Source organism: Camelus dromedarius, chromosome 6, assembly GCF_036321535.1.
Source record: "Camelus dromedarius isolate mCamDro1 chromosome 6, mCamDro1.pat, whole genome shotgun sequence".
Taxonomy (NCBI): domain Eukaryota; kingdom Metazoa; phylum Chordata; class Mammalia; order Artiodactyla; family Camelidae; genus Camelus; species Camelus dromedarius.
In genome coordinates, this window is record NC_087441.1 from 46,981,669 (window position 1) to 46,995,783 (window position 14,115).

The 14,115-nt window shown below is 34.4% G+C and overlaps 1 protein-coding gene across 8 annotated transcripts in view; it reads left to right on the forward strand.

Annotated features, from left to right (window-relative positions):
• ATG5 (autophagy related 5) overlaps window positions 1–13,829 on the forward strand; it is a 102,498-nt gene extending 88,669 nt beyond the window's left edge. For 3 of the 8 annotated variants that reach the window (XM_010989629.3, XM_010989631.3, XM_010989630.3), the window contains one exon: window positions 12,400–13,829. In XM_010989629.3, coding sequence (XP_010987931.1) covers window positions 12,400–12,536 — 137 coding nt within the window. In that variant the 3' untranslated portion in view covers window positions 12,537–13,829. Of the gene's footprint in view, window positions 1–2,187; window positions 9,341–12,399 lie in introns of all 8 variants that reach the window. The other 5 variants (XR_010381282.1, XR_010381280.1, XR_010381281.1 and 2 more) reach the window with 3 other exon arrangements.
• Window positions 13,830–14,115: the final 286 nt, after the last annotated feature.

Genomic DNA, 14,115 nt, shown 5'->3' on the forward strand with positions numbered 1-14,115 from the left:
TTTTATATATATACACACACACACCACATCTTCTTTATCCAGTCATCTGTGGATGGACATTTAGGTTGATTCCACGTCTTGGCTATTGTAAGTAGTGCTGCTATGAACATTGGAGTGCATGTACCTTTTCAAATTAGCATTTTCTTCAGATACATGCCCAGGAGTGGAGTTGCTGTTTTTTAAGGAACCTCCATATTGTTTTCCATAGTGGCTGTACCAATTTACATTCCCACCAACAGTGTAGGAGGGTTCCCTTTTCTCCACACCCTCTCCAGCATTTATTATTTGTAGACTTTCTAATGATGACCATTCTGATCTATGTTAAGTGATACCTCATTGTAGTTTTGATTTGCATTTCTCTAATTAGCAATATTAAGCATCTTTTTGTGTGCCTCTTGGCCATCTATATGTCTTCTTTGGAGAAATATCTGTTTATGTCTTCTGCCCATTTTTAGACTGGGTTGTTTGTTTTTTCATTATTGAGTTGTATGAGCTCTTTGTTGTATTTTGGAAATTAAGCTCTTGTCAGTTGCATCATTTGCAAATATTTTCTCCCATTCTGTAGGTTGTCTTTTCATTTTGTTGATGGTTTCCTTTGCTGTGCAAAAAAGCTTGTAAGTTTGACTAGGTCCCATTTGTTAATTTTTGCTTTTATTCCTGTTGCTTTGGGAGACTGACCTATGAAAACAATGCTGTGAAACATGTCAGAGAGTGTTTTGCCTGTGTTTTCTTCTAGAAGTTTTATGGTGTCGTGTCTTATATTTAAGTCTTTAAACCATTTGAGTTTATTTTTGTGTATGGTGTGAGGGACTGTTCTAACTTCATTAACTTACATGCAGCTGTCCAGCTTTCCCAGCACTACTTGCTGAAGAGACTGTCTTTTCTCCATTGTACATTCTTGCCTCCTTTGTCAACGATTAATTAACCATTGGTGTATGGGTTTACTTTTGGGCTCTTTGTTTTGTTCCATTAATCCATACGTCCATTTTTGTGCCAGTAACACACTGTTTTGATCACTGTAGCTCTGTAGTATTGTCTGAAATCTGGGAGGGTTATGCCTTCTGCTTTGTCCTTTGTCCATAGGATTACTCTGGCAATTCTGGGTCTTTTATGATTCCATATAAATTTTAGTATTATTTATTACAGTTCTGTGAAAAATGTCATGGGTAGTTTGGTAGGGATCACATTAAATCTGTAGTTTGCTTTGGGTTGTATGGCTATTTTAGCAATATTAATCCTTCCAGTGCAAGAACATGGGATTAATTATTTTTATAGTGACAGAGATGGGACCCATAAGCCTTATACCTGCCCCCACTGCAAGCATTGGCCTTCAGTTATTCATTTCTCTGCACTGTATTTTTCTTTTTGAATACTCTGTAATATTTTAGAGAACATCAAAAAATGTTTTTATCAATTAATAGTAAACTGAAATTTAAGCTAAGCTACCTAATTGTACTTTTCTTAGGTGTTTTTTGACAATCTACTTTACAAAATATTGTGTCATTTAAAATGTACTTCTTTATAAGATCCTTGACTATTGAGTGAGAACATCACAATGAGACTCAAAACCTTAATAAAACTGTCCTACTGTAAGGATCTGTTCCCCCAGCCAGCAGCACAGTCGTCAACAAATACAAAGAACGATGAGGGAAAACTTACTGGAGGGAGACCAAGAAGAAATTGGGTGTTAGTTTTGTATTTGAATCTTTAAAGAATCATATAATTGTTCGACCTTACCAACAGTTATTTCAGTTCAGCCTTTTAGTTTTTTTAGATGATTTGCTAAAGGTCTTTTAGCTGCCTAATTGCAGAACTAGGTTTAGAACTGAAGTCTTCATCTCCTAGTCCATATTTTTATTTTCACCTTTTCAACCTTTTAGCCACTCACAGGTTTAATCCACAAACCTGTCTCTTTGGTGATTTCAGATGCAGTAGGTAGCTGTCTTTGTGTGACATACTTGTTCCCACCCAAACTGTCATGTGTTTGCATCAATTAAGGAAAGACACATGCCATACCCACACTTCACTGAAATGATGTAAATAGCACCTATACTTTTGAGGTACTTTTGATGGTACTTTCATGCCAGGAGGAGGCCACATTTCTAACACCAGTACCTTATCTTTGGAAAAACTTTTATTTGTCTCTTCCTTTTGTCACCTCATATTGGAAAATAACTGTCATTTCAGGATCTGTGGGGAGTATTCGAAACATCAAGTCACTCTTTCAATAAAGAACTGTTTACTGTCTAGTTCAGCACACCTGTGATGCTGTCAATTGTGAAGCATTTTGAAACACCTGCACCCAACTTAAGTTGAAAGCAAAAGACTAAGGTTGGGCGGGTATGGATAAGAACTGGCTGTCATCACGTGATAAAAAGAGAAAGTGCTTCATAAAAGTTATTTGGCACCATTGTCTACGACTCCTTACAACAAATGATTCATGCATGAAGGAATTTTGCCTTATTTCATCACATGAAGATAGAATGTACTAATATTCACAAAGACATGCTTTAGGTCATTGTTCTTGTGGAATAACTAATGATGAGCTGCTTTATGTGTTTCTTCTGTTATTGTTTTATAAGTGGCAGAGGAGTTAGTCAGGGTAACAGGAAGTAACCAAAGGTGAACTCAGGTAAGGTTTTTCTGTGGTGTCAGTTATAGTTAAGATAATTCAGAGCTAAGCTTTCTGTACCAGACCTGAAGTGAAATATTTCTTTGTTCATTAAAAACAACGTACAAAAATAAACAAATTAAAGAAACCTAAAACTAAAGACCATAGCTTTTTTACTTTGAAGAATACAAAACACCTATAAGCTTTGCCCAATCATATTTCATTTCCCAATTTTCTAATGTAATGTATAAAAATCTAGTAAGTTAAAGGACTCTGAAAATAACAGCGACCATTCTCGCCTTTATAAATTTATTTCAAAGTTCCAGCTGATCAGTTCTCTGTAACAGTTGGGTTGTTGTAATCCTGAATTTATATTTGATATTGTACAAATGAAGTGTATGTGTAGGGCAAGGCTTACATTCAATGGCAAATTAGTCAGGTTTCTCTGCATCTCTCTTACCAGCAAGTACAATCCTCTAGCCACTTATCTTTTTCCATTTCTGCCCTGCTTCCTGGGAATTTATTTACTCCTTGAGACCCTTCTCACTTACCATTTAATTTTTGAGTTCCATTTGATGTTGTAGATTTCATTATTCATCAGTCAATTTCTTCACATCATACTGTCTTCTACACTGGGGTTACTGGGATGTGTAAGACCTATTCCCTGCTTTTAAGAAACTTTAGTCCAGTTGGAGTGGGCAGAAAGAAGCACAGATATGGCTTGTGTAGGATTGGAGATATGCAGAGAATATTAGAAAGAATTATTGTCTTATCTATTCTGGAGTGGGTAGTAAAGACCGAGCTAAGTCTTAAAAGATGAGCAGAAGTTAGTTGCAAAGGAGGGACCAGGTCACACATACCAGATGACCACTGTAGTAGAATCCTTCACCAGCTACCCAGGGGCTTGTTGCTAAAGGGTAATGTCTGGTCTGAAATGCTCATTTAAAATGTCCCTACTCTATTTGTGAAGGACTAGCCTTTTTTTTCTACTTTTCTCCTATAAATGTGCATAAGATTTTCAGTGAGTTCAGAGATGTAGGGGAAAGCACTGAGGAACTAAGTAACTAAGATTGATCTGTTATTTGCTTGGTTAGTACATTGGAAGATAGTTATAACAACTGAGGCTAAGGGAGTCATAGTATCTGATTTAGGTAGTCTAACTTGAAAATTATATTTTTTACACACTTTATGAGAAAGCACAGAGTACTTTCTACAAAAAATAAGAAAAGATAACGTATTCACATTTTTTCTCCTTCGCTCTGTAACGTATGATTAGATTGTTTTATAAAGTGAATTAACTGATGTTGCAATAATTTTCTTCAGACATAAAGCAATTAGAGACAAGAAATATCTAGATCTCATGTTACTCATCTGAAGCAGATCCTTCAATTTGAATTGTGAACCAACAGTTGGTGCTTTTGTCAGCATGATGACACTGACCCCCTCAAAGAGGTGGCATTTCAATTTGCCAGTTCATACCACAGAAACGTAAGACCTTCAAACCCCAAATTTCATCAGAATGAGGGTTCGGAAGTAAGAATAATAATCACTTTACGGTTTTATTAGTTCTTTTTTCACTCATTTAAAATTGTTTTTATTCTAGTATCCCTTTGTACCTTCACACTGTTTGATTTAGAAGGTCATTCAGTAGTTGCTTTTTTTTTTTATTAATGGTTCTTACTCTAAAAAATAGGGATGTTACCCGCTATCCACCTGATGGTTAGAAGGTTTAAATGAACAAAAGGTTTAGTTAAGTGAGATTTCATGATTTCATATTTTTCCAAGGTTTTACAACTAACATTACTGTTTTCTTATGGGTTTGTTATTATTTTTTCACAAATAACTGTACTCATAAGAAATTTACCAAGTGGAGTTAGCAAGAAGCAGTTTTGTTTTTTCTTGTTGTCATTTGTTTTTAATCCCACTCTGCAGAGAAAGGGACTTGTTGATGTTCAGCATCTGCACGGAAGATATAAATGTGCAATGAGCTCTAAATGTAAACTGATGTTGTAACTGCTTCTACCTCGGATTATGGCAGGAGTTCCATGCTACTGAGCTTTCTGCTTTTTTTAGAAATTAATTTATGGATGTGATTAGGAGTGCCAGAAGTGTGGCTCTGATAGGAAATAAGTAAACTTATTCTACTACAGCATCTCCATAGTCACTGCAGCCAGCTGGATTATCATATACTTGTTAAAATATATTAAAAGGAAAAATCTTAAGGCAGGAGGTCTGAAAGTGTTGCTGCTAGTGAAAGTTTCTCACTGAAGACTGTAAGCAACAGAACACACATTTGTTTGAAGTTTCAGCTGGTCACAAGTAACCTTGGAAGACCCATTCATAATTTTGCTGTAATACCATGAGCCTGACATGTGGGACTGGGTCACTGGACTGTAATGTCATCCTAACACTCTCTGCTTTTCATTGTTTTCTCTCCCTGGATGGGCATTTTATGTTAAAAAAAAAAAAAAAAAAAGAAAAAAGATACAGTGTCATTCACAGTGGTAAAACAAAAAGTTCTTCAAATATAGCCCTCATGGACAAAGGTCTACTATACTCAAGTTTGGACAGAAGCAATTTATTAGGCTTATTTTAAACTTGATAATTACAACATATTTTCTTAAGTTATCATTATGCCACCAAACTCTAAACTGAGTCAAACTCTTTGCCTCAGTTGTTTCATTCTTCCTTCATCTCTGTGCTTTGTCTCAACACGTGGGTAGTATGGACTAATCTCAGTGATGCAGTCTGTTAATGACTTAATCCATTATACATGTCTTTTCTAAAATCAAAGAAATAATAAACTAATTATTTTTGTTGTTCTTCATTAGCGAAGATGAGATTACTGGGCCTGTCAGAAGATGCCTGATTTCCTTTATTCCCAAGAAGTTAAATGAATTAACTTGACTTTTTCAAAAGTGGGAACAGATACTTGCACAATTAATATTTCATCTTTAGCACTAGAAAACAAAATTCCCTTAACAAAATAATAACACATGCAGGTAATTAAAAGCAAGTCATCTCTTCATTAAAACAAGTCCTGTGAGACCTCAGTCTGGCCGTATATAAACAGTGTAATTATTGCCTATATTTTAAATAAAACTGTTAGTTCTGAACTATTCTGTAATTCAAACTTGACAAATATAAATGGGCCCTATTACACCCAACTAGAATTACTGGATCATTTTAGGAAAGCAGATTAAAAACATTTGAACCTATATTTTCAAAGTTTTACTTCGTTTTGGGGAGGTTTTCTTGAAATGAACAAGTTTTGTTTTTAATTGAAGTATGGTTGATTTACAGTGTTGTATTTCTGGTGTACAGCATAGTGGTTCAGATACATATGTGTGTATGTATATATATATTCCTTTTCCTATTCTTTTTCAATATAGACTATTACAAGATATTGGATATAGTTTCCTATGGTATACAGTAGGACCTTGTTGCTCCTCTGAAATGAACAAATTTTAATTCCTAACTTGTATCATATTTTTATCTTATTATCAAGAGCCATTTAATCAGTCTATTTAAATGGTCTTATAATCAATTAATCTAATACACTGTTCTTATAGCTAATTTGGGGGGATTTTCTTAAGTTTAAATTTTGGTTTATTACCTCCTCATTAAGAAATATAAAGGTTATAAAGCAAAAGTCAGTGGAAGAATTAACATAGACAGGCTTTGAAAGCTTATATAGAATGTTAAGAGGCAAGGCTCTGGGAATATTTTGGACAGAAGTAAAATATATATATAAATATATATAAAATATAAAATGTACACATGGAAAAAGATACGTGGTATATATTAACTGTGATATCATATGTTCATTAAAACCTGTACTACTAAGTGAGCGTAGATCCGGAAGAAGTTAATGTAAGTATTTTTAAATGGGTTTGTATTTCTCTGATAAACAGCACTCTCCTTCTGTTTGTGATCATAGGATAAAAGCTCTGTAAGCTTGTATATGTTCATTTTTACTGCTACATCATGTAGTGTGCTCTTAAGATTGAAATCTCATTCCCCAGGAAGCATTTCTGTCTAAGATTAATTGCCCTTTTAAAATCAGCGTTTGATGTATTCCTTTGGCTATATCCTGGCTTGGTTTAACCCTCTTTGACCTGACCTCACTGACTATTACTGCTGAGGCTGAGTCAGAATCCTTCAGCATGATGTATGCACTTCAGATTTCAGCCTGTGGTTTTTCATGTCGATGGATTCAATTAGTTGGCATTTTACTAATGAACATATCAGAAGTTAAAGAATTTGTCAGGCAGACCAAAATTGTTCAGAATAGTGGCAATCAGAAAGCTCATCTCTTTGTTTTGCACAGTATCAAGTATTTTTCAGAAGTTTTACCTTCAGCATCACACATTCCAAGATAGCAGATCAAGACATTTTCTGCTGAATTATAAAATATAAAAGTGAAGTCACAAAACTAAAAACAGTGGTTACAACTTCTAGCCTTAGATTTCTATTACTTCGTATTGTATTCATAAGTGTAAACTAAAAGACAAGTTATTAATGTGAAATTTTCTGATTAAAAGTACTTTCCCTTGAAGATATATCATCCATTTCTTTAGCTGCTTTTAATTCTAAGAGGTTTCACATACTTTGTTATATGTGTTAATAGTAAGAATGAAACTCATACATCTCTCTAGAATCTCAAGTAACCTGCTTTTAAAGACATTTAGGTCATACTCCTTGTTGATAACTGACTAAAAACTAATGGGTAAAATGCAGATTGGGATGGGGAAGGCTATGAGCCATTGCTGAAAGGCAGATTCATCACATACTCTTAAGTTTTCAAATAAGAACCAGATCTAAAGTCTGTTAAGCAACATCACCCTAGTACAATAGGGTTCATTTGACTTATCCGGGATGCTCTACTGAGTATACGTATTGAGAGCACTATTAAATTAATCCAGAGGGTTAACAGTGTTTAAGGAATTCTTTAATGTCATTCATTTTGTTGTTTGCATAATGATTGAGTCTTTGGGTTTTTGTTTTTGTCATCTTTTTTTTTTCTTAACACATTCATAAAATCCATGTGCCACACTGCATAATAATGGGGCTGAGTAATGCAGAGTATATATTAAAATGAGGCCAAATTCTCACGGCCCTTTGCATGCCAGCCAGGCATTGAATCGATAATTGAATCCATTTTTTTTTAGTATCTTTTGATATATCTAATATTGAAATAATTACCTTATTCCCATAACTTTATTGAATACTTACTATGTGCAAGCCCTGTGCTAGGCTCTGTGCTGAGTACTTTATTTGGATATCTCATTTGATCCTCTGTTCAACCCTGGAGATTAGAATTCTTTATCAACACTGTAGGAGGAGGAAACTGAGACTACGGAGGTTAAGTGATTTGCCTAAGAATTCACAGCTATTGTATTATGCTGATTTAAACTGTAAAAGAAATATTTTGCTCTTTAGGCATTAAAGACTCATTTACTAGAACTGGAAGACATGTTACCAGTCCTCTGTTTTAGACCTAGTTTACACGTTGACCCATGGAGTTGTATCAGAAACTGCCAGGGGTCATAAGTCAGCAATCATCTGGTAAGGGAACATTAAAAAAAACAGACTATCCCCCAGAGATTGATCTAGATCTGGAGAGGGGCCAGCTATGTATTTTTAAAAATCTTCGAAGTGATTCTGATGGTCAGCCAGATTTGCAAACTATGGATCTAGACAGACACCTTCATTTTATATATAAAGAAACACTCTAAAAGAGATATGAAGTCTGCCCAAAGTCCTTCATTACCAGAATTAGAATTCAAGTTCCCTACCTCCCAATTCATGTCTTTTTTAAGTTCATAATTTTCATTAATGACTTGTCTAGCTAAAGTGAATTTTCTTTCTTTTTTTGGTTTCTATATGTAATTCTTATCACTTTCATCATATAATCAAAATCTGTTTAAATAAAGTTCCCTTAAAATGACACACAACTCTGAAAATGCTCACTTTAAAGTGAATGCTAGTTAAGAATTGAGTTTGTTTTAATTAGGCTGTTGGTGATAATACAACATCATATGATGCATTTACATTTTTATCTTTTAAAATATTTGGGCTTATAAGTGAGATAAGTATAAGAAATGAAATTTTGTGATATTTCAATACATGATATAGATTTAATATCTAACTTACTACTGTACCAAAAGAAGATGCATGTCTCTGACATTTGTTCCTGTCCTTTTCCTTAATTCACAAACCCAAAGTATTTATGAATGACTATTCTTATGTTTACAAGATAAATTAAAAGAATTTTTTTTAATTGCTATGTGGACATTCTGCGAAATAATGACATGTATTCTTCAAAATTGTCAAGGTTAAGAAATGCAGAGAAAGACTAAAAACTGTCCAAGTTAAAGGAGAGTATAGAGACTTGAAAATTAAATGCAATGTGTGATTCCTGGACTGTATCCTAGAATGGAGAAGAAAATAATCAGGATAGTTGATAAAATTTGAAATGATTACATAACAGTATTGTATTAATGTTAATTTTTAAATTTTGATAACTATATTGTGGTTATATAAAAGAATATTTTTATTGGAAGGAATACACTAAAATATTTAAGGGTAAAGGACTCCGTTTCTAATGTACTCTTAAATGATTCAGAAGTTACATATTTACAGAATGATAAAGTTAATGGGGCAAAATGTAAACAATTGATGACTCTGGATGAAGAGGAATTCCTTGTGCTGTTTTGCAGGTTTTCTGTAAGTTTGAAATTATATCAAAATCAAAAGTTACCCCCCTCCAAAAGTGCCCTGTATGAGAGAATTTTATATAGACATAGTTCACTTGATTGCTGTCTCAAATGTTTGCCTACTTTAAAGCATCAAACTAACGTTTTTGAAAATCTGAGTGGGTGAGATGTAGGGTAACATTTTTCTCCTGAGTCATTTACTATGTAGTGACATATTTCTTATTCCCAAGTATTAAATTCTAGATTCCCATTTTGAAGCACAAAGATATATTTACCAAAAACATGATTTACTTTAGTAGCAGTATTATCAGGCGTTTCCTTTCTAACTGTTAGGGGAGAGAAATGTGCTAATTTTTCACTGCTCTGTTTTATTAGTTCTGGTATTGCCAGAATGTCCAGTCATGCTTTGTTATTTATGGTAGCATGAATTCTGCTGATACCATATATGCTTCTTGGCTTATTTGAAAACATTTTGACTTTTTGTTGTTTTAATAACCAAAACAGTCTTTATCAGTAGAGCTCTTCTACGTATTAGTGGTAGCCATCAGAATCTATTTTCAATACATTAATTTTGACAGCATTTTATCAGCAGCAAAATTATCCAGGCTCTGAAAATATTTATTATCAGGCCCTAAGCTAGGCACTGGGGATACAGTGATAAATAAGAGAGAAGCTTTAGTTAATAGTTCCAGGGAAACTGTTGCCCCATTCTAAGAATGCTTCTGGTAACAGTTGTGTTATCAACAGAAGTCAGAAAACCAAAAACATAAATACAGGCGAAATATTTGGACAAATGTAGGTAGTGACAATGTGTTTCAAACCTTAAAAACTCTTGTGCTGAGGGATATGACAGTCCTAGATCACTTCTTTAGATGTCTTAGTGACACTTTTATGTTACAGATTAAAAGTGGCCCAAATTTAAACCAGAAAATCAGTGGTGCCTATTCAGATTTCTGATAATGTGATTTCCTGGGTTTATTATACAGAGTGTTTGAATAGCACTTATGTTCTCCGACTTCTGCTGTGCAGTTCTTAAACTCCACCTGTCCTCTTGTGTAACAGAGTTTAGTCTTGTTTTTTAAACACTATGTGTGAATGTGTCATATAGTGTTCGCTCCCACATTGACCTGCTGCTTCAGGCACAATATTTTGGATATTCCACTCTATTTCAGAGTATCCAAAGGTGACTCTGCTTAAGGGAGAACTTGACAGATAAGGAACTCGTACTCCTCCACCGCTGCTCTTTCATTTTTTTTGACTCAGTGCTAAGTAGGAGGAAGATTCTGAGAATATTACAATATTTCAAAGAAATATATAATGAGAATATAAAGAGAACTGTACCGGAAATGTTTTTAAATATTCTAAGAAAGAATTAATACAGTAAAACCTTGACAATCTAGAACTTACAAAGAATGAATCATTGCAGATAGCTGAGGGTATATCCATTTGAATATCGATATTTTAAAAATCTTCTCAAAGTACTAATACTGTGCTTTCTATAGTATTCCTTATATAGCTTAATCTTTTAGTTATGGGTGATACACATCATTGTGAAAACCAATCATTGTACTAACACTGGTCACAGCTATGAAAAAGGTATGCATAGATACAACAAAGATCGGTGAATAAATCAAAACAGTGAGAGCATTTTTTTAGGTTAGTAGTAGTATAAGGTGATACCTCTTCCAAAATTGTGTTTAACTATGACACAGAGATTCGGGGTTTTGTTTGGGAGTTTTATTTGGTTATCTTTGGGATTGATAATATGTTTTTTAGGGTTTTATTTGGGACATTCTTCTAGCAATTCTCTAGTGTTTTGTGTCCTCTCATTGTTAATCTGTTGACTGTCACCTCCCAAGACTGTGCTGCCTCTAACAGGAAGTTTAAGTATTTCTTTAAAAGGGTCTCGTGTTTCAGGTGCCAGCCCAGCCATTATCACCATACATCATCAGCCCATTTGGCCTAGACGTTAGAGCACTAGGGATGCAAGAGACATTCTGAACAGAGCGAAAAGGGAAAAGTAGGATATTCCCCTCTCTCGTAGTTCCATGAATTCCCTGTTTCCTTGTTGCCTTCTGTGTCCAGGAAGCTGAGAGGTTTTAGACATTACATATTGAAGAGACTAAAAGAGACAAACCAAGAATTGTGCTAAAGGAGTGACAGAGTTTCTTGACGGTTCTGTGTTTTATTTTATTGTGTTTTTTCGTGTGTTTTTTTTTTTTTAAGAATTTGGTTTTGCTTTCTTTGTTTTCCTGTAACAACCAAGGGTGCATCTGTTTTATTCTAAAAATTGTTGGTATACTATACCAAAATCATAAGACACAAAACTAACCTTAAATTTAATTTGTAATAAAATTTGAACTTAAGAAAAAAGTGCGAATTGCCCCACCCTTTCAATTAGAGAATGGATGTTAACAAAAATCAATCAGATTTCATGACTGAAACAGAAATCCCTGAGTCAGACTCTTGGTTTATTCTCATTAAAACTTTAACTCTTACTCTAATAGTGTCTCTACAACTTTCTGATGTGTATTTGAACAAATTTACTGAAAATTAACTTACAGCTCCCATCTGTTTTATTGAACATCTCCCTAAACATTCATCTTATTCTTGATAATTTCTAGCCACATTTCTGTTTTGTACAATTTAAATGTGTATTGACCTACTTCGTACACCTGTCATGTGTAATAGCCGTAGAGTACAGTTTTTAATGTGTAACTAAAATAAATTTTGGTCAGTGGGTACAGTGGGCTGTTTTCTGCACTATGGTTTCATTAACGTCAATCTTAGGTAAGCACACTAATTAAGAAAGAATGAATACTTTCACATATAGCAACAGAATTTTTATCAGAATTCATTGTAACCCTCAGGTTTCTGTTTTGGGTGATACATATTGCAACATTTGAACTTTCTCCATGTCCACATTTCCTGCTCAGGAAACAGACCGAGTCTAACCTGTAAAGCTGTAAAATCCATTTATTCACTAAGGATTCTCAAAGACAGCAGATTATTTTTTCTTCAACTGTTTTGACTCTTATCGATTATTGTTGGATTTCTTTCTTGGAATAGATGGGGAAAAAAAGAATCAAGTGATGATTCATGGAATTGAGCCAATGTTGGAAACACCTTTGCAGTGGCTGAGTGAACATCTGAGCTACCCGGATAATTTTCTTCATATTAGTATCATCCCGCAACCAACAGATTGAAGGATCAACCATTTGCTTGAACGGAATGACCCTTAGACAGGATTTACCAGAGCATGTCACCCTTCTGCTTCAGTGAGGTTTGGTGGAGGCAACCTGACCAGAAACACTGCTGCAAGCCAAACAGGAAAAAGATTCCATGTCAGATAAGGGCACTCGGGCTGGTCTTACTTTGCATCACCACTGCTTTCCTCCACTGCCGTCATTAAACCTCAGCTGCGACATGAAAGACTTTACAGGACCACTGCAAGTCTTCTGTTTTCTTGTAAAATATAATGAAGCCGAAACCTTTGGCCTAAGAAGAAAATGGAAATATGTGCCACTGAATTTGTATTTCTGATTAACAAATAAACAAGGGTATTTCCTAAGGTGACCATGGTTGAACTTTAGCTCAAGGGAGTGGAAACATTGGTTTAAATTTCAAGAGAATTAGACTTAAGAAAGTAAAAGAGAAATTCTGTTATCAATAACTTTCAGTAATTTTTTGTAAAAGATCAAATTACAGTAAACCCATCTTTCCTTAAGAAAATTTCCTATGTTTACAGTCTGTCTATTGGTATGCAATCTTGTAACTTTGATAATGAGCAGTGAGAGATTTTTAAATAAAGCCTCTAAATATGTTTTGTCATTTAATAACATACAATTTTGTCACTTTTCCAGTACTTTCTGACACATACAGTAGATCGCTGTTTTTACTCTTTGTGTTACCCTTCAGACTGGTCGTCGTAGGCATGGAATGGATGTAGGGCACAGGATAACTTGTCTCAGGAGCTGTCATAGAGTTTCTTGCCACCGATTTTTAAATCTGTGTTCTTTACAGGCTAAAAGTATAAATAATGTTTTCATCTATCTTTGCTGTTTTATCACCATAAATCTGTCAGATCATAGTGTGTTAAGCATCTATATAGTTTTGCATTTTTGGAAAAGCCCATTCCTTTTCAAGCTAGTGTTTGTCATTGGCTTCAGGTCTGATATTTCACTGTGGTCCCTGGTAGCAAGTCTTTGAAGTCTAAAGATTACCGACCTCCAGACTGCAGTAGCTTTTCCTTAACTTTACCAAAAATATTCAGAGATTACTGGAGTTCTTATTCAGATAAGGAAACTTTTGCTGCACTTTATTACCACGCTACTGGCTGAGTCTACTGGCTGAACGCACTTGTGCATTACACTTTGTCTCTTGTGAGCTAGCTTGCTGTCCGTACTGAATGTCAACCCATTTGAGTATGCTAAAAGACAGTATCATACAATAATGGTTTTAGATTCCAAAATAAAGATGAATGTTTTTCTCATAAAAAATTGTATGAATGTTGAAGTGAGATCCTGCTAGTGCTCACCGCTTCCTTTCACAGATTAATAGCAGATTTATTGACAGAGTGAAATAAAGTTAGAGGTCAAATATTCTGGAATGGAAAGTATAAGTCTCAATCAAAAAGAAAAACATAGGGTACCAATGCGATCAGAGAAAAAATAGAAGCAAGTGGCAAATAATTGGCTGATGTCAATAAAATGAAAAGTGCCATTTTAGTAAAGTCAGAAAATAGTAGCAATAGTTGAGTTACTTAAGGATGAAAAAAAGAAAAAA